This window comes from Pteronotus mesoamericanus, unplaced genomic scaffold, assembly GCF_021234165.1.
Source record: "Pteronotus mesoamericanus isolate MK-2021 breed Mesoamerican mustached bat unplaced genomic scaffold, CSHL_Meso_final contig_182, whole genome shotgun sequence".
Taxonomy (NCBI): Eukaryota; Metazoa; Chordata; class Mammalia; order Chiroptera; family Mormoopidae; genus Pteronotus; species Pteronotus mesoamericanus.
This window is the reverse complement of record NW_026555078.1, coordinates 33,880,259-33,895,191: the sequence shown is the minus strand read 5'-3', so window position 1 is coordinate 33,895,191 and position 14,933 is coordinate 33,880,259. Positions and strand designations below refer to the sequence as shown.

General features: G+C 36.6%; 1 protein-coding gene across 1 annotated transcript; it reads right to left on the bottom strand.

Annotated features, from left to right (window-relative positions):
- Positions 1-367: 367 nt before the first annotated feature.
- On the bottom strand, positions 368-14,741 carry GNPNAT1 (glucosamine-phosphate N-acetyltransferase 1). The gene is made up of 6 exons (XM_054567564.1): positions 14,630-14,741; positions 8,935-9,102; positions 8,323-8,385; positions 3,457-3,584; positions 2,720-2,781; positions 368-1,522 (listed from the first exon to the last, which is right to left on the bottom strand). Exons 2-6 carry the CDS (start codon positions 9,086-9,088, stop codon positions 1,375-1,377), a joined length of 555 nt encoding a protein of 184 aa, XP_054423539.1. The 5' UTR covers positions 9,089-9,102; positions 14,630-14,741; the 3' UTR covers positions 368-1,374.
- Between the last annotated feature and the right edge of the window lie 192 nt (positions 14,742-14,933).

The following is a 14,933-nucleotide window of genomic DNA, read 5'->3' as shown; positions in this document are numbered from 1 at the left end:
AGTTTTACATCAAATTGTTCAGTGGTAAGAAATGTAGTAAAGCATATAATTTTGCCTTTTATTAGGCTTATTTTTTTAACATGGGTGTAGTCGATAAAGCCACTATCATGGCAAGGTTGTGGGACTCCAATAAAGGCAAAACTAGCTTTGTTGCTTTCATTAATCCAAATGAGGTAGGCTGAGTCAAAGGGATGAGAAACAGGTGGTCTTCACTTTCCAAGTTCATTTAATAGGGAGCACACAAAACTAATTTTATGAACCATGACTTGACCTAATAATTCAATAGAAGACTCAAGGAAAGCACAGACATTAGGATTCTAACAAAAGACTAGTCATTATAGGAACAGGTTTAATGTAACATGGAATGCAAAAGATTAGAACCATTAATAACATATTTCATACCTACTTCAACTTTAAAAAAATAAATAAAATCAAAACAGGATAGTGACCAGAATATTCAATAGTACTCTTTATAAATCATGTTAAATAGAAAAGGCTCCATCAACATTTTAAGAATGTAACAAATATACATTTTTAAAATATTCCACTCAATTTTATAATCTATTTTTCATAAAAATGTTCCTCAGAAGAGGCTTCAGACACACATGAAAAGATGAGAATTCAAGTTAAAAATACATAATGTGCCATGATTTGCTAATGAATGTTAAAAAGTACCTTATATTTGCTCTTAGGTAACTTGAATAAGTATTATATTTCACATACAAGACAGGTGGTACTGTACCTACATTAGAATTATACAAACCTTTAGATGTACATTTAAACTGTTTTACTTTGAATCCTGTCACATTTTTAATTTTCATTTGTTTTAAAAGGCTGACCAGATTATTTGCCAATACAGTATTAGTACAGTTGGAATGTACTACATTTAGTTATATCTCTAACATAACCAATTTCAAGTAATATATGGGAAACAACACACCCTTAATTTGTATTTAGATGTTTCTTTGAACCAAAAGTATTAATTTTATGAATGTGGTAAGAAACAGTCTTATTCATTGTATGGTTTTTTTTTTTAAATGAGCAGTACCGGTAGCAAATACAGAACTCCTATATTGTGACTACCAAGAAATGAAGCCAAACTTTAGAAAAATACAATGCCAGAAAAGATTCAAGTTAAAAATATATTCCTTTGGTTAAAAATCATCCTCTTTATAATACTCATTTGTAATCTAAACTCACAGATGTCCCACCAACCCACAGTAATCTTCTAAATGTCATTATATTTGTTGTATTACAATGTTTTTTCAACCCAGTATTTGTGAAGGTCACTGGACTGCAGCAAATTATTTTAACTCTAGAAAGGGTATATAGCACTACTGCATTAGCTCCTTTACCAATTGTTTTTAAAAATTTTTACTTTAGAAACCTCCGACACATATAGTTTTCTTCAGATACTGTATATCCAAACTTTTTATAGAAACCAACATTTTGTGGTAGACATTCAAGGGTAATCTTATAACAGTTCAGTTTCTTGCTTAGCAAAGTAAGGGTTGATAATAACCTGAAATTAAAAAAAAGAGGGGGCAAAACACAGAGCATTTGTTAATAAAAATGGATTTTAGTAACAACAGAATATTACATAAAAATTCAAGTTTATATTAGAAATAGATTTAGGTCATGGCTTTCCAACTATATTCATGTACATATTCAAATTATAAGTGGACATGTATTTAAATCACCCAAAGCATTTTAGTTTGTTTCAAATACACATTATCTGATAATCTTCAGCCTATTAATAAATAGGACAAATACTAAATACATCCTAACCCTTTTTAAAAAATCACTTTTAAGATTATCAACACTAAAGACTGTCAGTCTTTTTTAAAAATATAGCCTATAGTGTTTTCCAAAAATATTTTTTCCTAAATCTATTCAAACTACTTAGGAGCAGTCAACATTCCCACATAAAGTGGGTAAATAATAGCTTTGTTCTTTATCATTTTTAAAGCTAATATTTGTGAAGGTAGATTAACTCTGGATTGGAATAATTAATATGAAGTAGAAACAAAGCAAAATAGTATATGCCTTTACAAATCCTTACAGAATCAAAACCCAGTATAAGAAGAGGATTCTGACTGCCTCAGGGATACTAAATAAATAAATAAATAAATAAATAAATAAATAAGATCTACAAAAATTTATCTGAAGTGTTTTTCTCATGTTTGCATGAACTAAAAAATCATGTCAGTTTGAAAATAGAACATCTTGACTAAAGTTATAAAATTATAAAGGGTATGACAAAGTGAAGACTACAATACTAGAAACTGGTCTTTTTAAAAGACTTAGGTAAATGCATAGAAGATTATACAGTAATGGCTATTTCAGTATGTTTCTAAAACTTAGAGGAGACTGAGAACATATCCCTTGTTTTAAAATATGACATAGATATGGGGAAATCACCTGATTCAGCCAAAAGTTTGTTTCCTACTAATATGAGAATACGACTATTAAAAATTAATCACAGATATTACTATCAAATGGTCACTTCCAATTCCCACCATTTATGGTAAAACTAATATAAAGTACTTTCTCTTAAATTCAATCTAAACTGCAGAGAGAATGGGTTCATAATTAATGATGCTCAAACATAACTTCTAACAGGAAAACATGTATAACAAGTATCTTGGCAAGAAACTGTGAACTGAAACACAAAAAGCATCTTAATTTATCCAGGGTTACCTTGTTTCTGCCTACTTACAATTTGCCAAGCTGCTTTCCTCTGCATTCATCACTAACAACAACATCTTCTACTCTTCCTCTCTGAAAATATTTACAATATTTAAAAGACTAAGCATGTAGTTTTGTTTTTAGGTGAATCAACAAGTGATGGATGATAAAAATTCACTAAGTGTTTTGTAAACTTAACATAAAATGCAATTTTTTTTTTACTTATAGAGGAAATAATGAATGCATCAACTTGTAGCCTGATCTTGTTTTGTCTATATCCTGAACCTCCCCACACCGCTGTTTGTTCCTATCTTTATTTCAAGTGAGTCATGAGAAGTAAAGGAGCTCTATAGGCATTAGAAATGTCACAATTAGAAAAAATTATAGTATTCTGAATCCTTTTCCACTTGGCAACTGATGGGAATTTATAGTATATTTAAGGTACTGTTTTCCAAAAGAGCACTATGTGTTCTAAGGATTACTGCCAAATTTTATGGTCCTTTCTTGGTTTCTCTATAACCATATCAAATATAATACCTTACAATTTTTAGCAAGTAAAATTCATACTGTTAATACATTTTCTTCCTCACAGCTAGAACAGAGTGGGAAATTGCGTCTAAGGGATTTCCAAGAAGTAGAACTTTTTTCAGGGCATATTTATACCTATCATTTTACAATGAAAATCAGTAAAAGATTTTTCTAATGGAAACCCAACATAGATTTTGCTAGAAAACACCTGTCCATTTTAGCATTATTTGGAACACATACCTTAGCACAGGAATGGATGAATTTATGTTCTATTATCAGAGTTGCCGTAGCAACAATCTGTCCTAAAGTCACATCTTCCACAACTGTAACATAATAATCCCCAGATTTCTTCATGTGCTCAAAAGATTCTGTGGAGATTGAAAACAGTGTTATGTGGCAGACATTAAACTTCAATAGGTCCCAGAAAAATATTAGGATAAGCTGACCTCGTTATTGAACATTTAAAGCTATGTCACCAGAGTACTTTACACTTTGTTTCTAAGAAAATACTTAAAATGACCAAGTAACTGAAATATCAGCAATCAGTAAATTGGAATATAGTCCATACGTGTAAAGAATATGCCAGCAAAGTAAAATTAATAAAGCCATTTTAGATGAACAGCACTTACAGAAATAAATTGTAGATGTGCCACTTCTGTGACTAGTCATTACTTAGTTACTTTAAATCAATTTCTTTAACCATTAAACTCAACATGTTATTTGAATAGAACAAAACTCTTTGCAAATTTTAACAAAATGTTTTTACATGACTCCATTCTGTAGGTTTTAAGACTTTGGTTTCCAAATATTTTGACAAAAATAGTTCTGTCTTTCCCTTGTGATCTGAAGTGTTTCATGATTACATGACTTGCTTTTTTAGAAATTAGAATCATCATTTTAGTTTTGTTCCCTTGGGAAGCACCTGTGAAGTAGGTGAAAAATACGTCTCCATTTCCAAGTAATTTTCCCAAGTCACAGCATATAGGAGCAAAGAGAGAAATAAGTACATTACTCTCAGATTTGAATTTTAGTACTTATATTGGCTGAAATAACAGTTTCTCATCTAATCTGATATGCATGCAAAGAGGAATTCAGGAATAAAAAATGAGCCTAATAGTCTCACATATTTCCACAGTCTCATTCTAGATAGGCGTCTGGGGTAGGAAGAAGAAATTCAGTGAAGGAAAACAATGAGAATCAAAATGATGATCTTCATCTCAGGAGGGTGAGGTAGAGTACAAAACAAAACAAAATTACCTATTGAAGGAAATGAAGAAATTACAGAAAATAGGAAAAAGACTGTTGGACCACTGGATGGAGTCAGAAAGGTTCTAGTTTTTCCTTACCAATAACTACTTGTGATCTTGGGTGAGCCATACATTGATTCTCTCAAATATTTCAAATATTTCAAGGGAGAGCTCAATCGTAACTCTAAATTACATGCTAACCTTAAAAATCAATTAAAAAAGCCCCCCAAAACATAGAACATATTTCTTAGATTTTTGACTTGGTGATTAAATTTCTGTGAATTAACCTAACCACATGAAAGAAAATAACTACAATAAAAAAAAGAATCTAGAGTTGCCACCTAGGTTCTATGGTACAGTAATTACCTAAAAGTAGTCAATAATTATCTAAAAGTATCTAAAATACATTTGTATTTTAGAACAGTTTAGTCATGTAAAACATCTAAGGAAGAAAATAGCTAATTTGGACTTCTGATCCAAGATGGTGGAATAGGTAAATGCTGTGCTCGCCTCCTCCCACAACCACATCAAAATTCCAACTAAATTGTAGAGCCGTCCTTGGGAGTCACTTGAAGATGAGCTGAACAGAGGTCCTATGACAAAGGATATAAAGAAGCAGCCGCATCAAGACTAGTAGAAGGGGCGGAGATGCAAAATGGGCTGGACTCACATCCATGTACAGGAGTTAAGAATTGGGAGTATTACCTCAGCCCCACATCAGGGTCCCCAGCCCAAAGCACCAGTGCCAGGAAGAGGAATCCCCACAACAGCTGGCTGGGAAAAGCAGAGATTCAATCTGGGTGAGATGAAGGGCTCCTGGATACACAGGCATCCTTTTAAAGGACCTGAGCATAGACTCACTCACTCACTCACTCTAAGCTCCAGAAAAGGGACAGCTCAGAGAGTGCCAGGGACACAGAGAGGTAATGAACTGTCTAGCTCCAAGGTGAGGGTGGAGTCACAGCTCTCTGGGATTAAAGTGCCAGCAAGCACCATTTTCCTCTTATTGAGCCCCTCACAGCCAGGAGGTGCAGGGGGGTGCCATATCTTAGTGTCTTTCAGAAGCTAATCCACACAGGTGGCTATCTTGTGACTGCACTGTGGTCATTCTTAAAATATCTCAAAGGTCCCTAAGTAAGCAGTGGTGCCTCAACATGTCTTGTATCTTGTTCAGCAGTCCCAAGCCTGGTAATGGTGGCTGGCCTCAGGTCACAGCATAACCGCTTCCAGATGCCTTAGAGCCCAGCACAAACAGCTACCAACCACAGGCTCTATATCGCTCACCAAGTGGCCCCAGGTTAGACACAGGTAGCAGCTGCGCTTGGCCTGTGTGCATCAAGAGGACACAGCACCAATATACCTACATGGTGGCCAGTTTCAGGTGACATGAGAGCACCACCCAATTAACACTACAAACAACACACCCAAAGAGTGGACTCAGAAGGAACCAGAGCCCCACTAAAGCAAATACCTATCCATGGGGTCGATCCCCAGACAATCGCTTGTCCACAGTAGTCATGGCCAGTCCTTACAGCCAGTCAGCCTGCGGGCCAGTCTCACCCACTGACCTGCCAACAGCAATAAAGGCTTAACTACAACAGAAGGGCATACACAAGGGACACCTAATGAGCACCTGGCTCAGGTGACCTGGGAGCCTGTGCCACTGGGCCCCAAAGGACATATTACATAAAGTCACTCAGCCAAGACTGGAAGACATAGCAGATCTACCTAATACATAGAAACACAGGGAGGCTGCCAAAATGAAACAAATATGACCCAAGTGAAAAACAGGGTCATAAAAATTACAGAAAAACAACTAAACAAAATGGAGGCAAGCAATCTACCAGATGCAGAATTCAAAACACTGATTAGAAGGATTGTCAGTGAATTCAGGGGAAGAATAGATGATCTTAGAACTGCTAAGAGGAAACAAAAAAGAAAACAATTAGTCAAAAATGAAGAATATAATAACAAAAAATACATTAGATAAAATCAATAGCAGATTAGATAAATCAGATGATTGAATTGGTGATTTGGGAGACAAGGCAGCAGAAAAATACCCAATCAGGATAGCCAAAGGAAAAGAATTTTTAAAAATGATAGTTGAAGGGACCTCTGGAGTAACAGCAAGTGTGACAACATTGGTATCATAGGGGTACCATAAGAAGAGAGGGAACAAGGGGTTGAAAACCTAAATTAAGAAATAATGACTAAAAACTTCCCTAACTTAGTGAAGGCAAATAATACAAGTCCAGGAAGCGCACAGTCCCAAACAAGATGAACCCATAGAGATCTATACAAAGACACAACATAATTAAAATGCCAAAGGTTAAAGACAGAATCTTAAAAGCAGCAAGAGAAAAGCAGTTACCCACAAGGGAGCTCAAACAAGACTGTCAACTGATGTTTCAACAGAAACTTTGTAGGCCCGAAGGGATTGGCAAATATTCAAAGTGATGAAAAGCAAGGATCTAGAACAATGATTACTCTACTCACCGAAGTTATCATTTAGAATTGAAGGACAGATAAAGAGCTTCCCAGACAAGAAAAAACTAAAGGAGTTCACCACCACCAAAGCAGTATTACAAGAAATGTTCATCGTTCTTATTGGAGAAGGAAAAAAAAAATATGAAAAAGAAAATATTGCAAAGAAAAAAATTCTCACTGACAAAAGCAAACAATAGAAAGAGTAGATCACCATCACTAAAGCTGATACAAAGGATAAAAGGCAAAAGTAGGATGATCATGTATAATTACAACAATAAATTAAGGGATACACATAAACACAACAGTAAATACAAAAACACAATAGTAAATAGAAAAACATAAACAATAGTAAAAACAACCATCAACTTAAAATAGACTACTATAAATCTAGCTTTGGTACATGTAAAGCACATGGTAACCACAGACCAAAAATCTACAAGAAATATACAAGAAATAAAGAGAAAGGAATCCAAACACAACACTATAGAAAGTCATCAACATAGAAGAGAGCAAGAGAAAAAGGAAGAGAACTACAAAAACAATCAGAAACAAACAAAAGAGGCAATTAATTACATACCCATCAATAACTACTTTAAATGTAAATGAATTAAATGCCTCAGTAAAAAGCTGAATGGATAAGGAACATGTGGTACATATATACAACGGGATATTACTCAGCCATAAAAATGAAGTCTTACCATTTATGACAATATGGATGGACCTAAGTGGTATTATGCTAAGGTAAATAGGTTGGGCCGAGAAAGACAAATATCGTATGATTTTACTTACACGGGGTGGGGCAAAAATAAGTTTACAGTTGTTTCTATGGAAAAATACAATAACAAGTAATAATACAAGAATAAACTCAGTGTTCTGTGTACTCACAACTGTAAACTACTTTAGCCCCACACTGCATATGGAATCTAAAAAACAAACGAACAAGCAAAACAGAGATAAAACTCATACATACTGAGAAAAAACTGATGGTTGCCAGATGGGAGGGGAATTGGAGGCTGGGTGAAATTGGCAGTTACAGGGATGCAAAGTACAGCATAGGGAATATAGTCAATATTGTAATAACTGTAGGGTGCCAGGTGGGTACTTGAAATATTGGGGAACACTTTCTAAGGGCTATGACTTATCTAACCACTATGCCACCTGAAACTAATACAAAACAGTATTGAATGTCAACTGTAATTGAAAAGAAACTTTAGAAAAAAAAATAAAAATCGTTAATTCGTTACTTAAATAATTTCTATTTCTATTTGAACAAAAACACATGTAGTATAGACTGAACAGAGCTCTAAACAAAAATAACATCTTGTTTCCCTTTATTTCTTTTCATTCAGAAAATAGAGGCTATAGTACTTACTCAGAAATTGTTCAGGACTGACAACTCCAGTCTCTGTCAGCTGACCAAGTACCTTAAAAAATCCTAGTTTTGCAAAAACAGATTTCAAGTTGTGAGAAGAGCAAATGAAAGAGATATCAAATTAAACAGGTAGGATTATGGGCAATTATTTTTTCAAAACTTTAATGAATCATTTTAAAATTATGTCAGAAGATTAAACTGAAATCATTTATTCCTTATATAATCACTACGTAAAGAATAATAGGTTTTACCAATGGTTTTGCCTAGAAAGATTTTTGGAATAGTGCTAACCTTAATATTCAGTATTTATAGAACAAGCATATATAAATACAATGCAAATAATGCCTAATTTTCCCAAATATGTGACTTGATTTACTTAAAAGTGCAAGAAAAAGTACAAGTCTGTCAATGACCAAACATAGTCATTGTTTGTCTCATGTTTGTCTCATAGTCATTGTCTCACTTTAAAAATTAAATACAAAAAATAATCCAAAGTTAAGTATTACTTTTAAAAATTATCATCATCATCATCATCATCATCATCATCATGTTTCTGGAGAAAACAGAATGCTAACTATAACTCTAACCAGGATTTGTAAACTGAGTTCATACCTCTATTTAAATCAGCAGTACAAAGAGGCCTCAAAACCAAACCTTCTCCAGGATGTGTTGGGGAAATGTCCGGAGAAAATGTAGCTGTGTTCTGGCTCCAGTCCACTTCTTGGAGGAGACTTGGGTCAAACATAGGAGTTTCATCAAGTTTCATCTTTGCAGTAAGGTCTAAAATAGAATTTTAAGTGTTATTTTAGTTAATAGAAGGAAAGTTAGTATAGCTGCTGAGAAAGCTAATTTCTTAATAAAAATTAATGCAATAAGAAAAATTCTTTAACAGAAATGCAAGGTATTTTATTTTAGCTATCCCAAATCTAACATTAAATGCACAACAGATACACCAAAAAAATGCATGAATACTATCAAAGAGTAAACAAGTGACTAAAATGAAGTTTTGAACTTTAAAAGCTTACTTTAGGCAGGTCTTTTCAAACATTTTTTCTTAGGGGAATTCTGTGAATATCTGACTTTTCATGGGTTCTTATTTTTTTTTTACATTATTAGATTTTATTACTGGGCTTAGAAACCATTTGTCAGTCTTATTTGCATCTAAGGAAGAGTTATTGGGCACGTAACTTGGCTTTTTATATGAACTATGAACTGAAGGTAACTTCTAAACTGGTTTAAATTACTTAATTATTCTCCATGTTCATTGTTATGTAATATTTGATCTTAACTACGATAAATTCACACTAAGAGTATCTGCTTGATTTGTTTTAACAGCTGGGTTTCTAAAAATCTCCAAGTTTCTCAGCTGCATTTAAGAGACTTAAGAATAGCTAATGCTTTTCAGGCTATTGAAAAATGATCCAGTATGTTAGTTTCCTCTTTCTTTGAACATTTAGAAATTGGCAGGTTCTTATAAAACTGAGACTAAATAGCTATAAAAATAGAAGGGATGAAAAACATACAAAGCATAAAAACGGGAGGAGGGTACTTCTCAGTGGCTCAGAGTTGCTGGAAGAAACAGGGTTTTCCTAACAATTACCAGGTAACTGTAAAGCATTTCACTGCTATCCCTATACCTGGTTAAAGAAACTATTCTATTTGACACCTACCTCCAACTCTTTGAAACACAGAATTAAAGACCTATATCAATAATATGCTATCATAAAACAAGGAAGCAATACACAAAAAATTAAGATTCATTTAATGACAGAACAATTTCCCCAATAACCCAACGCCCAGATGTTCTCCATAGGGCAACTCTTGTTAACTTTACCTTAAAGGGAGGTTAAACGTCTGCCTCTGTGACACAATGTAACTATATAGGTAATGCTGCAAAGTAACAGAGGTTTGGGAAGGTAGGGTGGTGTAATAAGAAAAGTTAACATTGTTCAGCACTTACTGTGTGCCAGGCACTGCTCAAAAGAGCTTTTATACACTACTAATTCATTTACTTCAACAGTCCGACAGGGTGAAGATGATAATTATCTCCACTTTAACAAATGAGGAAATGAAAGCAGACATGTCAAGCAACTTGCCCAAGGTCACAAAATTAGTGGAGCCAGAATTTAATCCTAGGCATGGAAAGAGCATGAGCTCTGGAATCAGACCTGGGGATCGAATGTCAACTGTGTGACTGTGGCTAAGGTAGTTAAACTGAGAATCTGTTTTTTCATCTGTATTGAACAATGGAGAGGAAATTATTGCCAGGATGAAATGAATTACTGTGTACAAGCACCTGATAGTGCCTGTCGCATTGCAAGTGTTCAACAATATATTCTTTAGTTAGCAATTTAATTTAAAATTCATGTTTATAAATTCTTGCTAATTTTTTTCACCTCCAAATTAATTAACGAGACAGGCACTATGCTTGGTACAGGGACTACCAAAAGAACAACAGATTGTCTTTTATGTTTATGGTAAACCAAAAGTTAGCATTCTTGGATAGGAGAGAAGAAATATTTTAAAATCATAGTTTATGATATAGAATACTGAGAGATTTTTTTCTTTTATTTTCCCCCTCAAAAGGGATTCAGATCATGTTATATTCTAAACAACACTACACCTGGCTCTCAGAATATTAAGAGAAGGAAATAATTTTTGATGATTAAAACAATCACTCCTATTAAATTTAACAAGCTTACAGTCCATTTGAAAGAGATTTTTTTTTTTAAAGGTGGGGGAGAGAAGGGGTTGCAGAGTTTATAAAAAGTATTTTATTTATTTACTTTTAGAGAGGGGGGAGGGAGAAATAAAGAGGGAAACCTCTGATTCTTTGTGATCAGTTGCCTCTCGTGTGCCCCCAACTGGGGACCTGGCCTGCAACCCAGGCATATGCCCCAACCGCGAATCAAACCAGCAACCTTTAGGTTCACACACCAGCACTCAATCCAAGGAGTCACACCAGCCTGGATGAAACGGGTTTTTTTATAGGTTAATTTTAGTGCATGCATTTTGTTGTTGGTCCCTGATAACTGGGCACTTGAGGCTTTTGTATGGACTCTGTTCTGAACACTGAATAACAATGTTTTTTCTTTCAGGTGCAGATAAACAGGCTATATATTTAGCAATAAAGTAAAATATGTACATTAAGTATATAAGCCAGAAAGTATTAAGACTCTAAGTTCCTCAAGGCAACACACTACTTAAACATTTTGATATTTATGCTCTTTAACACAGTGTAACCATGAAGTTTAAAGAGAGTTTAGGTTTAAAGAGAGTTCAGAAGGGAATTTAGATGAACGATGAGACAATTTCAAGGTAAACTAGAGTCCTTTTTCCTGTAAAGTTGCCTGAGTTTACAATAAAATGTAGCCTGGAAAACATGCAAAATAGGATTAAAAATTTCCAAGAGAGAAAGGGGAGAGATACACAGAAGAATTAGAATTCTGAAGCCTGTACTAATGAATTTTAAACAGTAAATATTTTCTTGTGCATTTTTTCAACCAGATGGTCCTATTCCTTGAATGATCTTAAAAATCAATGATGTTAGCTAACATTTATGGAGCACTTTATATTTGTTAACTCTTAAAAATACAATGAAATATGTTATCATTATTATTCCCATTTTGCAGACCAGGAAGCAGGCACAACAACTTGCTCAAGACAACAGAGCCAATAAGAAAGAGACCTAGGATGTAAAAGCAAGCAACAGGGGCCACTCCACGGGGACTGGACCTGTGTGGGGGCACAGGGCCCCACCCTTGGATTAATTCTCTGCGGCCACTGTCTTGAAATCTTAATTGTTTTTTAACAAAGAGGTCTGCATTTTCATCTTGCATGGGTTACCACAGATTATGTAGTCATTCCTGCATGATTCCAGACTGTACTCTTAGTACTGAAGATGCACAAATGAAAATAAATTTCCTACTTTATTGTACAAGAGTTAAAGATGTAGTCAAAAGCAGCTCTTGTAACCTATATTTGGAAAATAAATATTTCAAGCTAGTCAAAAGACATTAAACAAAACATGCTGGATATAAATAAGAATCCCACAACTAGATAGTCAGAAATTAGTATCAAAATGTTTTATGAGCATTTTTACAAAAACAGAGCCATACTTAAGGTTAGTTGCCTTCTTTTATCTTACTCTGCCCCATATGGGAAAATTGTGCTGGTGTCCAATTACTATGCTGGACAAACTAAAGTAAGATATGGTGTGATTCATATTTGAAAAGATTTTAGAGAAAAACAGATAGGTAAATTTATTTGGCTTAAAAAATATTTTAGCATCTTAAGGTACTGCAAATCTAGGAAATTTCAGCAAACATAATTGCACAGTTGCTTGAAGCTCAGCTTCATTATTACCGTTGGGATCTTACTTAAAATATTTTAGACTAATTTAAAAGTAAGTCCTAATCCTCCTTACATATTTCTCAAAAACCTTTCCTATTTAACCACTAAATTAGCATGCATTTTTACAAGGCTCTTATATGTCTAACCTTAGCCCAATAAATGCCTAGTGAATCAATAACAGATGGTGTAAAATTTATCAGGAGGTCACATTCCAGAAAATCCAGAAGGAAAAAGATTTGCCAACTAGCACACGCAGTTTATATAACAAAAACTAGACATCAAATATATTTTTACTAGGATTACCTTAAGTTTTCATTCAGTTGACTGATTCTTTGGACACAGTTCCAACAATTTTGCCCCCAGTCTCTATAACGCACTAGATAGTACAAATAGGGAGGAGTTGCTGCTTGAAGCAAGCAACTGAAAGCAACAAGTAATAGACCTTGGGAATGAAGACTTTAAAAGTTGATATAAAAAAATTTAAAAACCATCTAAGGCTAAATCCAAACTGTCGTATGTATTTCAAGAGCTCCTGGGGCAACACGACACTACTTCAGTACGGTGCACGGGGGAAAGGGAGGCTTGGGTCGTTTGGGACGAGGGTTCACCTACATGCGTTTTACAACAATTTCAGTAATAATTTGACTGGACTTTTAAAAAAACGTTTTAAATGCTCACCCAAGGATATGCTTATTCATTTTTTAGAGAGAGGAGGGGGAGGGAAAGAAACGTCGATGGGTTCCCTCCCATATGTGCCCCAACCAGAGATCCAACCGCAGTCTAGGAATGTGCCCTGAGCAAGAATCGAACCCTCAACCTTCCGATGTATGGGAGGGCGCTCCAACCAACCGAGACACCTGGTCAAGGTAATGTGACTGAATTCTTAATCTAAAAAACACTCCATTCACTGATGACTTCAAGTGAATGGTGATAAGGCCTGGCCATATCACTAAATTGTACAATTACACTTCACTTGAGAATTGTAAAAAGTACTTTCTGGTAATTTATTTGATCCTTATAATCCAGGCATTATTTCCACTCTACGGACCACGAAACTAAAGCATATGGAGCTTCCAGGAAATGACCCCAAGGTAGCACAGAAGTGAGTGAATTGGACTAGAATCCTACCTTGTTTTCCCATCTTGAGCTCTGCACTAGCATATTAAATCGACATCACAGTACCAGAGGTAGCCCTGTCTCCCCTATGCTAAATAATGTCAGTGAATCTTGCCTGAAAAGAACTGATCTAAATGATTTCTTGGATACCTTAACAAAACCCCATAATCGTCTGTTCAATCTTGTATGAAGTTGAACTCGGTTTACATAAACATAAGCTCCTATAACAGAAATCACGGTACTCAGTGTTTCTAGGGGTAGAAGCCCGGGGAAAGAGACAAAGGATGTCCCTCTTTCCCGCAGTGAAAGCTCCAATTTAGTCAGCGCAGGTGATCTTCGGAGCAGGAGCATGTCCTCAAGTGGCTCACAACCGCTGTGGGGCGCGCGTCGGAAAGGAACTGGGTGGGGGTTCGGGGAAGAGCGTCCGGGGCTTTGAAGCCCATTCAAAACCGACGGCAGAGACTGAGCAGCTGCCTCGATCCCCATGCCAAAGCCTGGTGAGCGAAGTTAGTTTCAATCCCAGTCTCTACTCAGGCCCTGCCAGGAACACCCTTGCTGGCAGGGCCACTGGCCATCATCCCTAACCTCTCCTCCAGGCGCGTATCCGCTCAACCTGCTCCGAACCGCGCTCCACAACCTCCTGTCCACGCATCGAGCTGGCAAGGATTATTGCTCGGCTCCCCAAACGGAACCGCCCGCTCCCCCACCGAGGGCCTACCTTGCCTCGCCCGGGGGCAGCAGTCACACCTGTTCGTTAGATCTGCAGGCAGGCCCACCACAGCACCCTGGACCCCCGGCCGGGCCCCGCTCTCGCTCCCGGGCCCCCACCCCGCCTCACCTGTAGAGGCCCTGCAGTCGGTACTCCTCTCCGGGACCAGCGGACTCCCACCCACTCGGGTACACAGCAGCGGAGCCGGATCCTGCTTCAGCGCCAACCCCACCTCCCCCACCCCCCGCACCACAGTGGCCGTCGCCGCCGCAGCCACCGAGACGTGGCAGCGCCGACGCCTCCACCCCGCCCCCGCCCGCTTACGCAGCGCCTCGCGCCGACAGACGGAGGCCGGGAGCAACCCCCAGTGCGCAGCGGGGGCGGGGCGTGGGCGGGGCCTGAAGCTTTAAGTCACGCGCCCGGCGGGGGCGGG